Source organism: Macaca nemestrina, chromosome 10, assembly GCF_043159975.1.
Source record: "Macaca nemestrina isolate mMacNem1 chromosome 10, mMacNem.hap1, whole genome shotgun sequence".
NCBI classification, from domain to species: Eukaryota; Metazoa; Chordata; class Mammalia; order Primates; family Cercopithecidae; genus Macaca; species Macaca nemestrina.
The window spans coordinates 110760811-110777378 of NC_092134.1; the positions used below are offsets into that span (position 1 = coordinate 110760811).

A 16568-nucleotide genomic window follows, 5' to 3' on the forward strand; every position below is an offset into this window, starting at 1 on the left:
TTGTTTGTTTGTTTTGTTTTTTTTGGTTTTTTGTTTTGTTTTGTTTTGTTTTTTTGAGATGGAGTCTCGCTCAGTTGCCCAGGCTGGAGTGCAGTGACGCCATCTGCACTCACTGCAGTCTCCGCCTCCCAGGTTTCAGTGATTGTTCTGCCTCAGCCTCCCGAGTAGCTGGGGAGTAGCCTATAATCCCGAGTAGGTGGATTACAGGCATCCACTACCACACCTGGCTAATTTTTGTATTTTTAGTAGAGACGGGGTTTCACCATGTTGACCAGGTTGGTCTCACACTCCTGACCTCTGGTGATCCACCCATCTCGGCCTCCCAAAGTGCTGGGATTACAGACGGGAGCCACCGCCCAGCCCCTGGATGAACCTTTATAGACAGCATAGAAAGGAGAGAGAGAGCACGTGTCTTGCACTAATCACATGTAGTGATTTTCTTTTTAATAGAAATTCACTAACCAAAGCTCAAGAGCATTTGGTTAAGTTTCTGTGATACCTTAGAGTTACCAAAAACCCCAAAAGTAACTGTAATTCACTTTCTCTTGATTATAGAACAAGGCAAGGAAGGGCTTTAGCAAAAACATCACAGAAAGAGGCCACCTTCGCTTGGAGCACATCGTGCTTTTCAGAGTGATCTTATAGCCTTTTGGGAAGGTAGGGGGGCATGTTTTATGCCCATTTAACAAGCTGAGATGCACAAACATTAGTTGATATGCCTGAGTCATAAAATTAGTTACAACCAGATTCTAAAGTTCCTGATTTTACTGTTGTGACTTGATTATAGAGCAAAGGGTTAGATTGGAGCGCACTGCCCAAGAGGCTAGAGGTATGTTAAGTCTTGCTGTATGGGGAAAGGAGTGGAGGAAATCGGTGATCTGAGAACCACTGGGCTCCTGCAAAACCTTGGATTTGTAATCTAAACACCTAAATTTTTTTGTCCCAACCACAATCCTGACTAATCACAACCTTTTGTATTCCCAGTGAAAAGACTAAACAAAATGAAATGTCATCTCACTTTGAATAAGTTTTAATTTGATGGGATTTCTGTCACTTTACTTCTCACAGGAGTTAACAGTTGTTGTGGGGTGGCATATGAGTGTCCTCTGTCTTTTGGTGCACTAAAACATTAATTGTTGTTATGCGCATACACTTACAGACTTTTTTGCATTTCATTTGTCTCTGCACTTGTTTGTATAAGGTTAAGAAGATTAGAAGAATAGCTAATGTTTATGCATTAAAAATACTCCTTAATTTTTAGAAATATATGCAAGAGGCACGAAGTTTAGGAAAAAACCTGAGGCAACCCAAACTGTCAGACCTCTCTCCTGCAGTGATTGCACAGACCAACTGTAAATTCGTAGAAGGCTTATTAAAAGAATGTAGAATGAAGGTATGTATTATTCACTGATGCCAGACAGTGTGCATTCATGTTTACACCATGTGTGAGGCTAAGATGAACTGAGTTAACCCCCATTTAAGCATGTAATTTTGCTAGAAGAAAACTCTTATTGTGGCATTGACCTCATGTACTCTTTACTGGGGTATTGAACCTCCGTGGGTTCTTCATTGCCCACAGAATCAATGACATGAGAGCCTTGTATCATTTTTCTCCCCTTTTCAGACATTGCTGTCCTCCTCACCAACATGAACGGATGTCTTAAGCCACTCATAATTTGTGTCAGGAATGTTGTCATCTTATGTGAAAGGCAACACTTGTGTCTGTGTGTGCAGCTGTGTACAGCCTTATTTGTGCCTATACATGGTTTTCATCCCCATAAGGAAAAATACCTTGGCTGTGTTGTAGGTTTGTGTATATTGCACAGCATTCTCCTCTCAGAAACTTGTGTTTTTTGGAGGTAGCAGTACAAATTGACAAAACTTAAAAACATCATTTTAGCTAATAATTTTATTTATTTATTTGACAGTCATTTCTTGAGTACCTTCTCTGCATATTCAATAAATGCACTATTTTCAGCATCAGAATATAGTGGTGAATTAAAGTTCTTGCCTAAAAGAGCTAGATTCTCTCTCATTTTACATTTTATAAAAGCTACTAAGACTGATGCAAATTAACTTACATGAAACTGATTTCCATTTTCTTTGCATTTTTTGGTGTATGCTTGATGAACAAAGAAAAGATAAAAAAGGAAAAGAGAAGGAAAGTCCTGGTTCATTCACAAATTAGAGTTCTCAAAAAATTTAGAGCTGCCCATTTGTATTCTGGTTTTTACTTAAGTGCAATCAAACTGAGTGCAAGAATCTTTAGTATGCTAAGATGCTGGGGCAGTGATAGGGCAAGTTGTGGTGGCAGGATGGGGTTCCATATTCTGATGGTACATTTTCTTTTTTTATTGTTTTTTGTTTTTTGAGACAGAGTCTCGCTCTGTCACCCAGCAGGCTGGCACAGTGGCACAATCTCAGCTCACTGCAACCTCTACCTCTTGGGTTCAAGCGATTCTTCTGCCTCAGCTTCCCAAATAACTGGGATTACAGGTGTGTGGCACTACTACCCGGCTAACTTTTCTATTTTTAGTAGAGACAGGGTTTCACCATGTTGGCCAGGCTGATCTCGAACTCCTGACCTCAGGTGATCCACTTGCCTCGACCTCCCAAAGTGCCGGGATTACAGGTGTGAGCCACCATACCCAACCCTGACAGTACATTTTCTAGGTCTGCTGTAATTCCCCAATATCACAGAAGTTAATAATTTGACAATTGTTGTACATAAGCATCTTTTCAACATGGGGATGCTTACAAATATTATCTTATTTTCTCTTTAGTTACACTCCATTTTTTCTGACAAAATAGTAACATATAAATTATATTACTCCAATTAGTTGACCACCAAGATTAAGAGATTTTTCCCAAGGTGATTACAAATCTGCAAACAGAGGTATAATGAAGGGAAACCAAGTCTCCTACTTCAGTAATTGACTTGTTGGTTTTTGGTTTCACTACTGGGGTGCCTTATGACTACACGTGATATTCTTAGACAAAGCGCATGTTGGTGGAGAAGATGGGACACGAAGCAGTGGAACTTGGCCATGGAGAAGCAAACATCACCGGCCTGGAGGAGAACACCTTGATCGCCAGCCTCTGTGACCTGCTGGAGAGGATATGGAGCCATGGCTTGCAGGTCAAGCAGGTAACAGTTTTAGGAGGTCCTGGTGACATGCCAGTTAAGAGCCCTGTGAAGAAATGTAACAAGGAGAAAAATATGTCATTAAAAAACAAATAGGCTCTTTTGTCACAAGGGGACTAGAAAAATGCCACAGACATTTTAATTTCAGAACAAGAAAATATAACCCATGAGCAGGAGGTGGTTTGGGGATCTTTACTGCTAAGCAGGAAAGGATGAAATAGCACATCATTGCAGAGGCTGTATCCCTAGTAAGTTCCATTAAATGTTTGCCTTTGTCACTGTCCAGAATTAACAGTTCCTTGCCATTTTAAGTTAGATCTAATAATTCAGGGTGAAAAAATTCAAATGGTCTCTTTGCTTTCGTCTCTCTAGTCTCCCTTTCTGATTTTTTTCTGATGCGTGCGTGTTTCTTTCTTCTTCCCTTTTTCTCTTTCTCCTCTCACCTCTATTTTTTTGTCTTATTGCCACTCCATATATCCAAACATATTTTACATATAGATGTACACAAGTACATTCTGTGCTGCTAGAGCATTTTAATCCCATGGTTACTGATGTACCCAGTGTAGACAGCCCTAATTATATACAACTAAGTAACAACCTAGCAGACATCAGAAATCTTCTGCCTGCCATGCTGGCCCTTTGCTTAGCTGCTTCCTTTCCCCAGGCTCTTGCCAGTCTTCTCAGTGAGGCAAAGGATGACCTTTATGATACATGCAGAAGATGCTCAGAATGTCATATAGCTAGGAATGAATAAGCTTGGGTCACCAAACTTCTAAATGGCTATTGGAATATGAACGATTTGGATGAGAAATTATTTTATGATGAATTATTTCTTATGAAATTTTTACACACCTTGTGCTTCCAGGGGAAGTCGGCTTTGTGGTCACATTTAATTCAATTTCAGGACAGAGAAGAGAAACAAGAGCACCTTGCAGAATCACCAGGTATGACATCATTGGTAAAGAACTAGCAGCATTGGACTCTGAGAAGACTCAATACTATATGGCCTTGTCTTGCTCTCTTTCTCTCTCAAGCTAAAATTTACTCATTTTGCCAATAATGGGATAAAGTAGAAGGAGCAGTATTACTGACTAACTGTGAGACCTGGAAAAAGTTATTTGACCTTTCTGAAGTCCTGCTTCATCATCTATAAAACAGGGAAAATGAGATTACCTAGGCTGGAATGGTCATGCTGATCAAGCAAGGTATCATGTGAAAACCCCCAATGAATTGTAAATGGCCATGCAAGGATACATTACTCTCAGTAGCATCAGAATATTTTTTTTCTTAAAAGTTTTATGCCAGGCACGGCGGCTCACACCTGTAATCCCACCACTTTGGGAGGCCAAGATGGGCGGATCACCTGAGGTTGGGTGTTCAAGACCAGCCTGGCCAACATGGTGAAACCCCATCTCTACTAAAATACAAAAATTAGCTGGGCGTGGTGGTGGGTGCCTGTAGTCCCAGCTACTCGGAAGGCTGAGGCAAGAGGATCGCTTGAACCCAGGAGGCAAAGGTTGCAGTAAGCCAAGAAGGTGCCACTGCACTGCAGCCTGGGCAACAGAGCAAGACTCCATCTCAAAAATAAAAAGTTTTACAACCATCATTAGTGATCTTTCAGGGAAAATATATGTACATATGTCTCGAAAAATTTCAGGAGTTGAATCTCTTCTTCAATTTATAGAAAATATGTTAGAAGTGTCATAATTTTTTAGCTAATTAGAATTATGTAGGGTTTCTTAAGCTAAGTGTTCTTACCTACTGTGTATTTTTCACAACAACACATGCTTTTCTTTATATAAAATAACCATCTATTTCACAAAAAAGTAGAAGTAACTGTGGTAAGCTAATTGAGATAAAATGCTTTATACTGAATCAGCCATTTTGGAACCTTTTCATAAAGTATGGATTACTTTGGATATTCAGAAATGTTTTAGATGGAGTCTCTTCTTGTCACCCAGGTTGGAGTACAGTGGTGTGATCTCAGCTCACTGAAACCTCTGCCTCCCAAGTTCAAGCAATTCTCCTGCCTCAGTCTACCAACTACCTGGGATTATAGGTGCCCACCACCACACCCGGCTAATTTTTGTATTTTTAGTAAGGACGGGGTTTCGCCATGTTGGCCAGGCTGGTCTCAAACTCCTGATCTCAAGTGATCAGCCCTACTCAGCTTCCCAAAGTGCTGGGATTACACGCATGAGCCACCTCGCCCAGGTGGTGGCGGATGCCTATAGTCCCAGCTTCTCGGGAGGTTGAGGCAGGAGAATCGCTTGAACCCGGGAGGGTGGAGGTTGCAGTGAGCTGAGATCGTGCCACTGCACTCCAGCCTAGGTGACAGAGCTAGACTTTATCTCAAAACAACAACAACAACAACAACAAGTCATAAGCCTAACACAGTTTAAGAAAGAGTGCAGGGGCCGGGCATGGTGGTTTATGCCTGTAATCCCAGTACTTGGGAGGCCGAGGTTGGCAGATCATGAGGTCAGGAGTTCGAGACCAGCCTGACCAACATGGTGAAACCCCATCTCTACTAAAAATACAAAAATTAGTGGGGCATGGTGGTGTGTGCCTGTAATTCCAGCTACTCAGGAGGCTGAGGCAGGAGAATCACTTGAACCTGGGAGGTGGAGGTTGCAGTGAGCCGAGATCGTGCCACTGCACTCCAGCCTAGGTGACAAAGCGAGACTCCATCTCAAAAAAAAAGGTGCATTGACCAGGTGCAGTGGCTCACACCTACCATCCCAGCACTTTAGGATGTCAAGGCGGGCGGATCACAAGGTCAGGAGTTCAAGACCAGCCTGGCCAACATGGTGACACCCCATCTCTACTAAAAATACAAAAATTAGCCAGGCGTGGTGGCGGGCACCTGTAATCCCAGCTACTCAGGTGGCTGAGGCAGGAGAATCGCTTAAACCTGGGAGGCAGAGGTTGCAGTGAGCTGAGATTGTGCTGTTGCACTCCAGCCTGAGCAACAAGAGCAAGACTCCATCTCGGGGGAAAAAAAAAAAAAAAAAAGAGTGCATTACAAATATGATTTAAACTAAACCTTTTTTTTTTTTTAATGGAATTTTGCTCCTGTCACCCAGGCTGGAGTACAGTGGCACAATCTCGGCTCACTGCAACCTCTGCCTCCTGGGCTCAAGCCATTCTCCTGCCTCAGCCTCCTGAGTAGCTGGGATTACAGACGTGCACCACCATACAGACGTGCACCACCATGCTCAGCTAATTTTGTATTTTTAGTAGAGACAGGGTTTCTCCATGTTGGTCAGGCTGGTCTCGAACTTCCGACCTCAAGTTATCCATCTGCCTTGGCATCCCAACATGCTGGGATAACAGGTGTGAGCCACCATGCCTGGCCTTAAAGACCCGTTTTTTTTTGTTGTTGTTTGTTTGTTTTTTGAGACAGAGTCTCGCTCTCGCCCAGGCTGGAGTGCAGTGGCGCAATCTCAGCTCACTGCAAGCTCTGCCTGCTGGGTTTACACCCTTCTCCTGCCTCAGCCTTCTGAGTAGCTGGGACTACAGGCGCCTGCCACCTCATCCAGCTAATTTTTTTTATTTTTAGTAGAGACGGGGTTTCACCGTGTTAGCCAGGATGGTCTCGATCTCCTGCCCTCGTGATCCACCTGCCTCGGCCTCCCACAGTGTTGGGATTACAGGCGTGAGCCACTGCGCCCAGCCTGAAGACTCTTTTGTTCACCCTAATTTCTTTTCCCTCACTGCCCCTAGAGGGCAACACTACCCTAAATGTAGTATTTATTGTTAGAAACCTAGTGTTTAAATGTATTTAATCAGACAGCTAGGAATATGAGTTGACTACATTGCCCTGGAGCTCCTGCAATCAGAATGCCAAGGTTCTGCTGTCTCTGACTGTAACTATATTTATAAAGATTCAGATCAAATTTAAAAGCATTCTCTAGTGTCCATCTCCTCTGCCACTTTTTCTGTTAAAAAACAAAAATGAGGTCAGGCGTGGTGACTCAATGCCTGTAATCCCAGCACTTGAACCTGGGAGGCAGAGGTTGCAGTGAGCCAAGATCACGCCACTGCATTCCAGCGTGGGCAACAGAGTGAGACTCCGTCTCGAAATATATATATATTTATAAGAATATAAAATATGTATTAAAACATCAGTTTAAATTGAAATCTCTCATTCTTAAGGAGTAAGTTGTAATTATGCAAAAATTAAGTTTTTAAAATCTGAATTTTTTTCTACCAAGTACTTTTTTTTGCCAATTATTAAGCTTCCTAATTAATGGCAATACAGTCTGCATTGTCATATTTAGGAAAGATCCTTGAAGATTTATGATGGGCCGGGCACGGTGGTTCATGCCTGTAATCCCAGCACTTTGGGAGGCCGAGGTGGATGGGTCACTGGAGATGAAGAGTTGGAGACCAGCCAGGCCAACGTGGTGAAACCACCTCTCTACTAAAAATACAAAAATTAGCCAGGCATGGTGGCGGGTATCTGTAATCCCAGCTACTCAGGAGGGTGAGGCAGGTGAATCGCTTGAACCTGGAAGATGGAGGTTGCAGTGAGCCAAGACTGCTCCCCCGTACTCCAGCCTGGGCGATGGAGTGAGACTCCATGTCAAAAAACAAAAAAAAGATTTATGATGGGTTTGAACATTACTCTTACTAGCATTGAATCATGATGAAACTAGATGCTGGATTATTATCGTGAGTCTTCAGAAGCAGCACTGAACAGGAGTCAGAGACATTTTAAGGGTGGTAGAGGAATGGAAAGATAGCAAGAGGACCATAGTGGGTAGGCAGTATTAATTTTGACCTAGTGATCACTGCACCTAGTAGTTTGACATCCTATTTTAGAGAAAGAATTTCAGAATACAATTGGTCCTAGAACAAAGACTGTTCTTGACACATCGCTCAGAAGTTTTAACCTTTAAATTTGTTGAGAGGACTGGATGTGGTGGCTCATGCCTGTAATTCCAGCACTGTGGGAGCTTAAGGAGGGCAAATTACTTGAGGCCAGGAGTTCGACACCAGCCTGGCCAACATGGTGAAACCCCGTCTCTACTAAAAATATAAAAGTCAGCCGAGTATGGTGGTACACACCTGTAATCCCAACTACTCGGGAGACTGAGGCATGAGTATCTCTTGAACCCAGGAGGCAGAGGTTGCAGTGAGCCAAGATCATGCTATTGCACTCCAACTTGGGCAACAGAGCAAGATGCTGTCTCAAAAAAAAAAAAAAAGTATTAGGAGGCTGGGTATGGTGACCCAGTCCTGTAATCCCAGCACTTTAGGAGGCCGAGGTGGAAGGATCACTTGAGCCCAAGAGTTTGAGACCAGCCAAGGTAACATAGTAAGACCCTGTCTACAAAAAAAAAAAATGTTTTTTGTCTTAATTAGCCAGGTATAGTGACACACATGTGTGGTCCCAGATGCTTGGGAGGCTGAGGTGGGAGGATCGCTTGAGCCCACGGGGTTGAGGTTACAGTGAGTACTGTGATCCCACTACTGCACTCCAGCTTGGGTGACAGAGCAAGACCCTGTCTCCAAAAAATAGTAACAATAAATAAAAATGTTGAGCCAGTTCTTAAACTTTGCACCTTCAGACAAGGTTCTACTAGTAACTGGAAATGGATTTTGGCAGGGTGTAGGTGTAGAACCCTTCCACTGAAGGGAATGGAAATGCTGCCTTTTTTCCTTTTTTTTTTTTTTTTTTTTTCCCGAGATGGAGTTTTGCTCTTGTTGCCTGGGCTGGAGTGCAATGGTGCAGTCTTGGCTCAGTGCAACCTCCACTTCCTGGGTTCAGGCGATTCTCCTGCCTCAGCCTCCTGAGTAGCTGGGATTACAGGCGTGTGCCACCACACCTGGTGAAGTTTTGTATTTTTAGTAGAAACGGGGTTCACCATGTTGGCCAGGCTGGTCTTGAACTCCTGACCTCAGGTGATCCACCCACCTCAGCCTCCCAAAGTGCTGGGATTACAGGTGTAAGCCACCGCGCCTGGCCAGAAATGCTGCTTTTAAGTGTTTTTTCTGGATCTAACCCAGGAATTTTGAGTCACTCTTCATCTTACCTTCATCAGAAATTTTCTATTAATTACTTACCTACCTATAGACTGTACATGGTTCTGTAGAAATATACAATCTCTGCCCTCAAAAACTGCTATCTGTGCTACATTTATAAAATTCACCACTCCAAATAGAAAGTAAACAAAATGTTTAACTTGTGTTCATTCTTTTTTTTTTTTTTTTTTTTTTGAGACGGAGTTTCGCTCACTCTTGTTGCCGAGACTGGATGCAATGGCATGATCTCGGCTCACTGCAACCTACACCTCCCACATTCAAGCGATTCTCCTGCCTCAGCCTCTTGAGTAGCTGGGATTACAGGCATGCGCCACCGCATCCGGCTAATTTTGTAGTTTGATTCAGGCAGATGAGCAAATTCTTGTAGCCAAGAATTAAATCCATGAATCTTTATTTTGAAGGAGAAAGTGGCCTATTGTTTGAGTATTTTCAATTAAGAAATAGTAATGGAAGTATACATTTAAATAGTTTATAAAATTCTCTTCTAGCTGGAGTAGGCTTCATGGAAATCTTAGATTTTAGGTCTCTAGATAAAAGAAGTGGTTCCATTTCCAAACCCCAAATCTGCCCTCTGCTCACAGGCTTTTAAACTCTTCTCTCCAGAGTCACTAATAAATTACCACATTCATTTCCTAGGGCCACCATAATAGAGTACCACAAACTGAGTAGTTTAAACAACAGGAATTGCCAAGCACACTGGCTCACACATGTAATTCCAGCACTTTAGGGGGCCAAGATGGGAGGATTCCTTGAGCCAGGTGTTTGAGACCGGCCTGAGCAACATAGTGAGACCCCCATCTCTTATTATTTAAAACGAAGTTTCTCACTTGCTCTCTAGTTTGAGAGGCATGATTACTTCTGGTTGTCATGTTTCCTTCTAGCCAACTTGTTAATTATGGTTTCAAATCCCCTTTTTTCCTCTGTCAATCTATTTCTTACCGCCTGTGTGGCCATCTTTCATTTTGTCTAATCATCTGGAGTACAGAGGCATTCTCTGAGCCATCTCACTTTGTCCTCAAAAAGAAAGATGTGGCCGGGTGTGATGGCTCGTGCCTGTAATCCCAGCACTTTGGGAGGCCGAGGCAGGCAGACTGCTTGAGTCCAAGAGTTTGAGTCCAGCCTGAGCAACATAAACATAGAAACAAAACCCTGTCTCTACAAAAAATACAAAAATTAGCCAGGTGTGGTGGCACGCACCTGTAATCCCAGCTATCAAGAGGCTGAGGTTGGAGGATCACTGAGCCCGGAGATGGAGGCTGCAGTGACACAAGATCATGCTGCTGCACTCCAACCTGGGCTACAGAGTGAGACTCTATCTAAAAAAAAAAAAGATGCGCTTTGTTCAGTAACACATAACACATTCCCTGCAAGTCTGGAACAGTTTCCTCAGCATTTATTACCTCCTGGGTGTCAAGATGAATGGGTCTAGTGCCCCACTGAAACTCCCTCCCAAAATCGCCACAACGAATGTCCTATTTATCATCACATGGTATGGAAGACCCTCGAAAGTAGTGCTTTTAGATTGGCCTCTTCCTTCTGGCAACCCCATCAGTACTCATTTATACCTGCCAGTGTCAAAAGCATAGGGATCATAATACACCAAAATGTTCCCTATCTTCCTTTAGTGCCAACTTCATATATATTTATGTGTTTTGGTATTGTATCCCAGCCCCCCAAAGTAGAAAGAATCTAAAAACTCAGAAAATGATAGGTTTAATATATAGCAAAAATTTGCATTCTCAGTTCTACTTATATAGGTGTATTTGCTGAGTATGATGTTGGAATTTTATTTATATTTATAGATGAGAAGATAGAAATGAAAGGCCTAAACTCCATGGCCTCTCCTTGAGCATGAGAGCAAACACTGCAACTACAATATATTAGCCAATAGATCTTTGCTTAGCTGTTGCTGTATGAGAATAATCTTTCCTTCTTTCATACATAGAGACAAAACCCCATCTCTACAAAAAGTACAAAAATTAGCCAGGTGTGGTGGCATGCACCTGTAATCCCATAATTGTTAGCTATCATAAATGTTAGCTATTCTTTCATAAATGTTAGCTATTAAGGCTTCATAAGAGAATACTCATGGACATTATACTTAGTGTCTATTTAGATTACTCACTTGGCATGCTATAATTACTGTAGTTTGGACTCTGAACTTCAAGGTAGAAACTTACCAGACTGAAGAGCCTGAAATCTTAGATTTTTTTTTGAGACAGAGACTCGCTCTGTCGCCCAGGCTGGAGTACAGTGGGATGATCTTGGCTCACTGCAAGCTCTGCCTCCCGGGTTCACGCCACTCTCCTGCCTCAGCCTTCTGAGTAGCTGGGACTACAGGTGCCCACCACCAAGCCCAGCTAATTTTTGGATTTTTTAGTAGAGATGGGGTTTCACCATGTTAGCCAGGGTAGTCTTGATCTCCTGACCTCGTGATCCGTCTGCCTTGGCCTCCCAAAGTGTTGGGATTACAGGCGTGAGCCACTGTGCCCGGCCTCTTTTTTTTTTTTTTTTTTTTTTTTCAAGAGAATCTCATTCTGTTGCCCAGGCTGGAGTGCAGTGGTAAGCTCAGGTGATCCTCCCACCTCAGCCTCCCAAGCAACTGGTACTACAGGTGAACACCACCATGCTCAGCTATTAAAAAAAAAAAAAGCTAATTGAAAAAAAGACATATATATATATTTAGCTTCCCATTGTCCAAACCCATATAATTATTTACAAAACCGGGGTCTTTCTATGTAGTCCAGGCTGGTCTCCCTATGTTTCCCAGGCTGGTCTTGAAGTCTTGGGCTGAAGTAATCCTCCTGCCTTGGCCTCCCAAAGTGTTGGGATTCCAGGACTGAGCACACAGGATTTTTTTTCACTCTTCAAGAGTTTAATTGTGTGACTTCAATTCATGAGCCCAGAGATGTTTCACATTTTTAGTAGCTTAATTTATATACATTGCTTTCATGTAATCATCTAGAGCTATTAGAATGAGTAACTAGAAAGTAACTGGCCAGGCATGGTGGCTAACACCTGTATTCCCAGCACTTTGGGAGACCAAGGCGGGCGGATCACTTGAGTTCAGGAGTTCAAGACCAGCTGGTCAACATGGTGAAACTACGTCTCTACTAAAAAATACAAAAATTAGCTGGGCGTGGTGGCGCACACCTGTAGTCCCAGCTGCTCGGGAGGCTGAGGCATGAGAATTGCTTGAACCAAGGAGGCAGAGGTTGCAGTGAGCCAAGATCACACCACTGCACTTCAGCCTGGGCAAGAGCAAGACTATGTTTTAAAAAAAAAAAAAAAAAAAGTGCCTGGTCCTTATGGCCAGAATTTGTATGCATTGCATCATTTGCTAGGTGGTCTTTTGTGATTCGTTTAAAATTTCCAAAAGCAGTTCCAGATTACATAGAAAGAAAATAGCTGGGTCTGGGCACAGTGGCTCACATCTGTAATTCCAGCACTTTGGGAGGCCGAGGCAGGCGGATCACCTCAGATTGGGAGTTTGAGACCAGCCTGACCAACATGGAGAAACCCTGTCTGTCCTAAAAATACAAAAAAATAGCCAGGTATGGTAGTGCATGCCTATAATCCCAGCTACTCGAGAGACTGAGACGGGAGAATCACTTGGACACAGGAGGTGGAGGTTGCGGTGAGCTGAGATCGCACCATTGCACTCCAGCCTAGGCAACAAGAGCAAAACTCCATCTCAAAAAAAAAAAAAAGAAAAGAGAAGAAAATAGCTGATTTACTGTGTTAATAAAATAGCCCAGACATAGGAAGACCCCGTCTCTACAAAAAATTTTTAAAATGAGCCATGTGTGGTGGTGCACACCTGTAATCCCAGGTACTCTGGACAGGGCTACGTTGGGAGGATTGCTGGAGCCCAGGAGGTCGAGGCTGCAGTGAGCCACAATCACACCACTGCACACTGCACTCCAAGCTCAGTGACAGAGCAAGACCCTATTTTCTTTAAAATTTGTTCTTTGACATTTGGGGCTAGATGATATAAATTGTTAAAATTTTTTCTTATCAAAGCAGTTTCAAAGTATTTAGTATGAACCATGTATATTTTTTACTTTTCTAATATTTTGCTGATATTTTTCTACATAGTTGCCCTCGGACCAGAAAGAAGAAAATCTGAGTCAGGAGTTATGTTGCCAACACTCAGGGTCTCTCTTATCCAGGACATGAGGTATTTGTTATTAGTACATGTGTTAGCATGTAGTGATAACTTTTTGAAGTATTTTGTAGCTTTTAACTAAATTGCTCAAATAATTATGGCTATGTGTATTTTTGGCTTATGTAATTCTGAAGAAAGTATTTTTATGGTTTCATTTATTTTATTTTTGTACCATTGTATTGTTTCCTGACATTAAATTCAAATGGAAGATGCAGCTGAGAAGAGTTTTAAAGCATCTCTAAACTTTTTTATTTTATTTTACTTTAGCGACAGGGTCTTGCTTTGTCACCCAGGCTGGAGTTCGGTGGTGAAATCGCCACTCTCTGCAGCCTCAACTTCCCAGGCTCAAGCAATCCTTCTGCCTCAGCCTCCCAAGTCACTGGAATTACAGGCACCTGCCACCACGCCCAGCTAATTTTTTTGATTTTCACTAGAGACAGGGTTTTTTTTGTTTGTTTTTTGTTTTTGAGATGGAGTCTCACTCTGTTGTCCAGGCTGGAGTGCAGTGTCACGATCTCAGGTCACTGCAACCTCCGCCTCCCAGGTTCAAGTAATTCTCCTCCCTCAGCCTCCTGAGTAGCTGAGACTACAGGCATGTGCCACCATTCCTGGCAAATTTTTTGTGTTTTTAGTAGAGACAGGGTTTTACCATGTTAGCCAGGATGATCTCGATCTGACCTCGTGATCCACCCGCCTGGGCCTCCCAAAGTGCTGGGATTACAGGCGTGAGCCACTGTACCCGGCCAAGATGGGATCTAATATTGCCCAGGCTGACCTTGAAATCCTGGCCTCAAGTGATTCTCCCGCCTTGGCCTCCCAAAGGGCTGGGATTACAGACATGAGCCATTGTGCCCATCCTAAACTATTTTATAGCTTCTTTTGTTCAGTTTTTTAAATTGCCTTAAATACCTGCTGCCCACCGATACAGAAGAAAAAATCTGCAAATAATGGCAGGATATGTGGCAGAACAATTGCAATCAGGTAGACTTAGTTTGAAGCAAATACAGATCTGAGAATCATCACTTGCAATTACTGTTAAGAAATCGTTAGAAGACATCAAGATACCTAACACAGATTTATTGAATGAGGAAGGCAGAGGCTTTTATCTTTTAAATATTTTAGGTACAATACTTAGTCAACCTTTACAATGTGTGGGTTTAAAGCAATATTATAAGATCCGAGTGCAGTGGGTCATACACTTTGGGAGGCTGAGGGAAGAGGATCACTTGAGACCGAAAGATTGAGACCATCCTGGGCAACATAGCGAGACCCTGTATTTTTAAATAATTAGCCAATTAAAGATTATCAGTGCAGTCTGGCTTATTTTCTCTAATGCCATAGAACGTAAGATTTCATATTTTCCATATGTTGTCCAGCGCAACTTGAAAAGTAATTCAGTGGATTAAAGTTGTGGCTGATATTTAATTATGATATAGAACAGTTACTTTGAAAAGCTACTTAAGTATTCACCCTGTTTCATTACTTTTTTTTGAGAATCAGAAATATTTATTTACAGGTATCTATGACTCTTCAACAAGGACATAATGAAGCCTGAAAGAGTGAATGAGTGTTAAATGCTTTATCTTATGACATTGTCTGTGTGCTTGTGATGTAATGGCAATTATGATGTGAGACTAACTTCATGATTCAGATGGAACCTTCAAAGATTTAATCAACATCAATTGTATATTATCGACTGCTCCCTTTAAGTATAAAATAACCTTTCTGTGCCCAGTACTGTTCACTCTTTACTTCTTTTCTAGTCAGCGTTATCCTTAAGATCTACATCTTTGCTGTTACCACTATTCTTTAGGCATATTCAAAACATGAGTGAGATCAAGACTGATGTTGGACGAGCTCGGGCATGGATAAGACTGTCTCTAGAAAAGAAGCTCTTGTCCCAGCATCTTAAGCAGTTGCTTTCTAACCAACCACTTACCAAGTAAGATACCATCTTTGATACATTTCTGTTTCTATACCCTTGTGCATACAAAGCAAGTTGCATAAACTGACAGACTGGCTTCTTCAGTATGAAGTGCTGTTTCCTGTGCACGTGCATTCTTCTTTATCTAACAGGCATGTGCTTTGAGAACTCTGTCTTGATGTAATACTTGATCGTTTCAGGGAGGACACACCAAACATAACAGCCAAAGGCCAGATTGCAGTTGGGTGTGGTGGCTGTTGCCTGTAATCCTAACATTTTGGGAGGCCAAGGTGGGCGGATCACTTGAGTCCAGGAATTCAAGACCAGCTTGGGTAACATGGTGAAACCCCATCTCTACAAAAAATACAAAAATTAGCAGGGCATGGTGGCGCACACCTGTAGTCATGGCTATTCAGGAGGCTGAGGCAGGAGAATCACTTGAACTTGGGAGGTGGGAGGTTGCAGTGAGCCGAGATCGCGTCACTGCGCTCCAGTCTGGGCGACAGTGCGAGACTGTCTCAAAAAAAAAAAAGAAAAAGCCCTGCCAGAATCAGGCAGAAAGCTAGCTAGTTCATACAAGCTGACAGTAACATCCAAAAGATAGGTTAAGTTTATATAAACCTTATGTTATATTGTAAAATACACAGATAAAACCTGGAGTAAAAAAAGAAAAAAATAATCAAGTTCTGTGAGGAGGTCCCAGTAAAGGGCTTCTTCTGAGAGCCTTGCATTCAGCAGTTTAGAGCAAGGGTTCCCAGCCCTTGGGCCATGGACCGGTACTGGTCCGTGGCCTGTTAGGAACCAGGGCTGCACAGCAGGAGATGAGCCGAGGGCAAGCAAGCATTACCGCCTAAGCTCCACCTCCTGTCAGATCAGCAGCATTAGATTCTCAGAGGAGCACAAACCCTATTGCGAACTGCGCATGTGAGGGATCTAGGTTGCCTGCTCCTTATGAGACTCTAATGACTGATGATCTGAGGTGCAACAATTTTATTCTGAATCCACCTCCCCCTCCCCAGCCCCTGCGACAGCCGTGGGAAAATTATCTTCCATGAAACCGGTCCCTGGTGCCAAAAAGGTTGGGGACCACTGGTTTAGAGCCAGGAAACCAGTCAAGTACGTGTCAATTAATTGTTAACCGTTTTAATTTCTTCTGTTTACTCTATCAAGAAACCCTCTTCGAGGTCAAGTGCAGTGGCTCACACCTGTAATCCCAACACTTTGGGAGGCCAAGGTGGGCAGATCACTTGAGGTCAGGAGTTTGAGACCAGCCTAGCCAA

The 16568-nt window shown here is 42.7% G+C and overlaps 1 protein-coding gene across 6 annotated transcripts in view; it reads left to right on the forward strand.

Moving 5' to 3' along the window:
• LOC105484268 (DENN domain containing 5B) overlaps positions 1-16568 on the forward strand; it is a 205276-nt gene that overhangs the window by 159396 nt on the left and 29312 nt on the right. For all 6 annotated transcript variants that reach the window (XM_011745743.3, XM_011745744.3, XM_071071922.1 and 3 more), the window contains 5 exons: positions 1262-1393; positions 2996-3148; positions 4011-4089; positions 13295-13376; positions 15178-15306. In XM_011745743.3, the coding sequence (XP_011744045.1) occupies positions 1262-1393; positions 2996-3148; positions 4011-4089; positions 13295-13376; positions 15178-15306 (575 nt within the window). The remainder of the gene's footprint in view (positions 1-1261; positions 1394-2995; positions 3149-4010; positions 4090-13294; positions 13377-15177; positions 15307-16568) is intronic.